At 37.8% G+C, this 6,071-nt stretch overlaps 1 protein-coding gene across 1 annotated transcript in view; it reads left to right on the top strand.

Annotated features, from left to right (window-relative positions):
- Window positions 1-6,071, top strand: part of CIMAP2 (ciliary microtubule associated protein 2) — a gene marked incomplete in the record, with an annotated part of 13,284 nt that overhangs the window by 3,114 nt on the left and 4,099 nt on the right. Inside the window, 4 exon segments of the mRNA XM_072419205.1 lie at window positions 2,512-2,682; window positions 2,767-2,889; window positions 4,779-4,913; window positions 4,983-5,126. Coding sequence (XP_072275306.1) covers window positions 2,512-2,682; window positions 2,767-2,889; window positions 4,779-4,913; window positions 4,983-5,126 — 573 coding nt within the window.

Genomic DNA, 6,071 nt, shown 5'->3' with positions numbered 1-6,071 from the left:
TTGGCAACGTACACACGCACCGACGTCAACGGGAGCTCCCCGGTGACTCATCGGATGCAGAAGCCGACCGGAAGAAGAAAGAAGAAGATGGAGATCTTGATGATGGACGACGTGGGACGCCGGCAGATCAGGTAAGGCTCTATTTACTATTACTTCCCATAGGATTACCTACCCTTAATGTGACTCGGGGTAACCACTTTTAGCAACTTTTTTCTACCCCGATTCACACTCGGGGTTACCTCTAGGGAGGTTAATCAAATAAATAAAACTAATACCAGAATGTATTGCTTTTACTATAGCCAGTCTTTGAGAATAAAGACTGTTTTAGGAATGTACAGCAGACAGGCTCTGAAAGACTTTTATCCAAAAAAAGTCCCATTTTTGCTTGTCAGTAATATTCTTCAAATTTGTATACCGAGCTGCACATGCAGGTCCATCTTTAGGAATCCATGTCACTTCCTTTGTGACATGGAAACTTCCTATTAGTAGTCCACAGGTCTGGTTGCATCTACAAGATAAAAACTGCAACAGCATCATCAGTGTGAAATGGACCGTCTCTTGCTGCAGAATTGGCGTCATCAGCAGACCTAGATGCCAGATTTAGGTGACTGTATCTTGTCAAACAAGGAATGGATAGGAGTTATATCATCCCGGGCTGATAAGGCTGAAATGAAGATCAACCAAACATGTCAGTGGTAGTGATGGGGAAACTAGGCAGATCATATAGCTAAAGAAGGATTACTTTGTGAGTGTTCCATTATGTATTTTGTATTAATTCCATTTATTCCATTTTGTATTAAAACTGAATTTTTATTGAACATTTTCACATCCAAAGACAACCAGGCTTTTACAGCAAAGCATCTCGTAAACACAGCATACAGGGTGATAGGTACATCGGATAATGGTACATAAAACTCTGGCGTAAGTAACAGTAAAAAAACAGTGGCCGTACTGTACCGGTCTATCAAACCCCATAGACTATGAAAATACGGAAACAACAGATAAATAAACAACAGAAAACAAGAAAATAGTCAAAAAGAAAAAACAAAGCTAAGCCGGGGAATAGGAGGGGGTGGGGGGGACAAAGGTGGATAGGAAGCACAGTGGTGTCTGGAACCAGCGACATATTAAACCTGTGGACTGGTATAGTAGGCATCCCAAGGTTCCCATATCTGTTCAAATTTCGCAACCCTGTTTCGGAGGAGGGCAGTGAGGTACTCCATCAGGCGTATGTCTTGAATACGAGCATACAAATCCACCATAGAGGGGGGCAGTCTGGATTTCCATTTGGTGGAGATTAGAGTAGGAGCAGCCACTAAAATATATGTAATAAGCTGACGGGCGGACTTGGGGAGGTCCATAAGGGGCAATCCCAGCAAGTGGTGGACCAGGTCAAGGGGAAATCATTGTTGAGTCACGTCCCCAATTAGTGCATTGACTCTCCCCCAATAGCCCTGAATAAGGGGACAGGAAAAAAAAATATGTTCCATTTTGTATTAAATAATAATAAGAGGACAGTGTGGTGGTTCCCACCTTATAGAAAAGTATATGGCTAAATTGCCAACCCCTAAAAAATATGATCAAAATTAAAGAGAAGTGACAGTAGGGTTTTTTTTGTTGGCAAATTTGTATTAAATTAAATTCAGTTACATATTAAAGTTAGCAGTGTTTACATCACACATGTATATAACATAAACGATTATTATATCATTTATACATCAGAGGATACATTTATGGATGGTTCACTAGACCGTAAACTATTATATTCTAGATCAGGCAGTAGGGTTTCTTTGACAATTAGATAACAGTTTCAGAGTAGCTCCCTTTAGTGGTCTCAATAAACCCAACACGTTTCACCTGCTGGGCTTCTTCAGGGGTATTTTAGGACCATGCAAAGAAATGTCAATATGGGGCTGGAGGGCTTGGTATTTACCCATTCGTGCCTAAAAAAAAAACCTTTTTTATTTTTTGAGGATCAGTAATGTGCCTGTAGTTGTATAGAAAGGAGTTTGGAACAAGATGACAAACTGCTTGGTGTCTATTCAAAAAATCCCATGAATATGGGAAGGTTTCACCTTGAGGTGTTGTAGACTAGCGGTCCCCAACCTGTGGTGGTCCACGGGAAAATGTTGGTGGTCCGCGGCTCTGACCGGTGCAAAACCCCCCATCCCAGTGGGCCGTGACATGGTTGGGGACCACTGTTGTAGACCATAGTTGAGTCACAATTTCTAATTGGTGCGATGTGGAAACAAAGAGGTTCTGTGTGATGAACAGATTAAATCTTGTGTTGCATAATAGTGCTCTTGGATGCTCTATGAACGATATAATAAACTTTTATGGTATATACATGGGTGATATAAACACTCTTAACTTTAATATGTAACTGAATTTAAGACAAATTTGCCAACAAAAACTCTGCTCTCTTTCCATTCATTTTGATTCAATTTTAATACATTAAATGTGAATCACTTTCATTGTGACCATTTGGACCTGACTGTGACCCTAATCCAGGGAAGAAGACTGGGACCAGGAACCTATGAGCCTGCCCCAGGGGATTTCAGTGCCATTGTCCTTGAGAGAAAAGCATCAGCCCCCGGATGGAAAAGAGCACTGGAAACCGAAAAGCTGACCGAGATGCCCCATCTTCTCTACAGGGAGACATGGGAGAGGAACCATCTGCTGGTAAGATAAAGTCTAAAAATCAATAATTCATATCATTTCGGGAATATTTGTAGAAGCTACGAACTTTGTTTTTTGTTTCCATAGAAGCAGAACTTGGGTCCTGGCAGATACAACATCAAAACATTTACTGATCTAATGGAGGAGAAGCCATCCAGTGTGCGAGGAGTATGCAGCACTAGAGAAGTCCGCTTTAAAGAGAATATAAAGGTAGGGTACATTATTAAGTAATGCAAATTTTATTGCATAAAAAGTTTTTTCTGTTTTAGGTTGTTCAGTTTGATCTAATAATATTTTATTATTATAGTATATTATTATATTATTTTATTTGATCTATTTTGATAGAGTCCGCTCCCCTTCTCACTCATTGGGATGTATTTGTAATTTGTTTTCGCCCATCAATTTGTTGGTGTTAACATGCACAGCATTTAAACTTCCTATGCATTGCTCATATCAATGCATAATAAACTAAAACTCGTTCTGCCACCTGGTGAGGAAATAGAAGAGCACAGCAGTCACAATAGTAAATGCTATATCTTCTAACTCTTCTAACTTTGTCAACCTCTATAACATTGAAGATCCATTAAACTACCCTTTAGATCTTTAGGGAACCCCTTCTATATTTACTCTATTCACAGCTTACAGTATATTAGTGTGGTGGTCAGTATAAAGAATGGCTTTTACATTTTTAACCAGTGGGAAAAAATGTAATCAATGTAGATAGCAAAAAATACCATTTGTGTCACTTAAACTGACATAAGAGGCACAAATTGCTCATTGCTCAAGAAACCTCTAACAACCACTGGAAGAACCCTGATTGAGAAACACTTTTCTAATTGATAGATGACTGAATCTAGGTTGAATTGACAGACAAATCATTTATAAATACAGTTTTTTCTGCATAGCAATGGATGAGTAGTTTGAGTTGGCACGTTACTGCATAATATTGTTCATATACCTGTCATTCGCTGTTGCTCTTTCCTATTGGATTTGACAGGTAGGTGCATATCTGATTAGAAGTCTGGATGTATGACCACATATAAACCACTTGGCGCTGTGATTGTTAGGCAGGATTCCTAGACAGCAGATATAAATAGAGATATCCATATAATGCCATTTGTTCTTGGCGTTCTGATGTAGCAACATAAATAGCAAACAAAACACAGGGGAATAAATGATAAACACCTTTATAAGTGAAAAAGTAAATATTGCCCTGTAGACAAAAATCTGCACTTGTAAATGTTCAGAGGGTCTGTGGAGGGATTCTACAACAATGGCAGCATTGGAGCCCTGAGTTTGGCAATGGACCCACTGACCCAAATGGGTAAATAGTACTGATACCTTAAAGGTCTCCATTACTTTCTTTTTTCTTTTCAACGAGCCCTGAGAAACACAACACATCTACTTCTATGTTGTGGCTAGTAGTCATTAGATAGGTTTCTGGCTTCCTACACCTTTCTCAAGTCTAATATAAAGAAGTTCTGATCACCTTAATAAAGAAGGGGATGTCAACTGGGGGGAGGGCAAGATATTAGGGAGGAAACATAAATGAACAATGCATTTAAAACAAATAAAAGATAATAAAAAAAGTTAGGTTATGCTATGCTAATAGTTGAAGAAATAATATATAATGTGGATTATTTTGTAAATAAATAAAACACAATATATATCATTCAAAGGCTAAAGAGGCCACTAGATGAAGACAAAGTACCTGTTTGAACGGAATATATCCTCCTTTTTTTTCTCCCTCTCCCTCTCTCTCCCACATGGATTAGCAATAGGGAAGAGTCGATGAAGAACCACTCGGCTATCATACCAGTGAGATAAGATTTTATAAATGTTTACTTTGCAATTTACGCAACAATATGAAACAAGACCTTGTATAGTGGACTTCTCATAGGTCGATTTATTGAAGCTCAGACTGGAGAACATAGACTATCATGGGAGAATCTGGGTGATCCAGCAAACCTGGAAATGGAAATGTATATATGCATATAAATATTTTAATTTTTTACAATACCAATGGTTTATGTCCAACACTACCATATATTTTCTGTGTATGTTTTACCCCATAAACAAAGTGGTTGTTTTTTGTGCAGGATTGTTTCCCTGGACCTGGAAGTTATGGCAAAGGAGGCAACCCATACTCAATGATAGAAGAAAGGGCCACCAAGTCTGCCAGCTCCAAAGGCATTATGGATAGTAAAGCTAGTACATGTGATTCGGCTTCCACAGTATGTGAATACCATAGGACTGGGAAATAATACAAATCTTGATTTTTTAATATATTACTCTTATTCTAGGACTCTAAACCAGGACCAGGGACATATAACATGAAAAATTCTATTGATGAAACTCTTAAACATGTTGTTGGGAAACGAGGTCCCTATGATTTGTTTACTGGATCTAGATCCCAGCCAATTCCGTATGGATACTTTGCTACTCCTGTAAGTGTGGGCCATACAAGAACCTTAAACAGAAAGTATATAGTATTTTAGTAAGTGCTTGCTCTCCCACAAACTTTGTATTATCCTGCAATCACTCTGCCACAATACTTAGAAAAATAGTGCAGTGTATTTTTATTAAGTAGATATTTTGAGATGTTCTTGCAGCATTCACCTTATAGCATATCTCAATGTAAAACTTTATTTTCCTTTTCATTAATTGATTAGAGAATGGGTAAACCTTTTGACAGTTGTTTTTGCCAAATGGACTTTCGACATAGAATCTTTCCAAAGCCTAAGAAATACTCCATATAACAGTTGTCACTGGAGAATTAATTACACCACAGTGTCTATGGCTACAGAGGTCAGTGAGGGTTGCTTTTAAAGCATATTAACTACTTATTAAAATATAAATATATAGGAATATATTAAGCCTGTAGGCTGCTTGGGTTTTCCCTTTAATGGAGAAGATGACATATTGTTTGATTTGGGTTACTGTATGATGATAATATAACCTACTATGTTCGGGGAATCTTCAGAAGGATGCAGTTTTATGCTAAATAAATCCATATTATTTTTAAAACATTTCAACAAGTATGCTAAAATGAACAAATGTATCATGCCATGACACGTGAGCCGCTTTGAGAGACAGCTAGTGATATGACTATGGACCCTGTAAAGCGCTGTGTAATATGTCGGCGCTATATAATAACTAATACTTATAATAATGCCACACTCTGCAATAGCTGTAAAAATTTATTGGCTTTGTTGTAGATTTTATTTAGTTTTTAAAATTATTTGTGACTGACAGGTGCCTGAAAATTACCATTTATTGTTGTGTATAGCCATCGCTAACTTAACTCTATGCGATGCGGCTTACTCTGCATTATAAGGTTTAAATGCTTGTTTATGTTTAGGAAGATGATAAGAGCAATTTCACTTTATTCC

Source organism: Pyxicephalus adspersus, chromosome 8 (assembly GCF_032062135.1).
Source record: "Pyxicephalus adspersus chromosome 8, UCB_Pads_2.0, whole genome shotgun sequence".
NCBI classification, from domain to species: Eukaryota; Metazoa; Chordata; class Amphibia; order Anura; family Pyxicephalidae; genus Pyxicephalus; species Pyxicephalus adspersus.
Note: the sequence above shows the minus strand (reverse complement) of the source record. Positions and strands in the feature narration are given on the sequence as shown.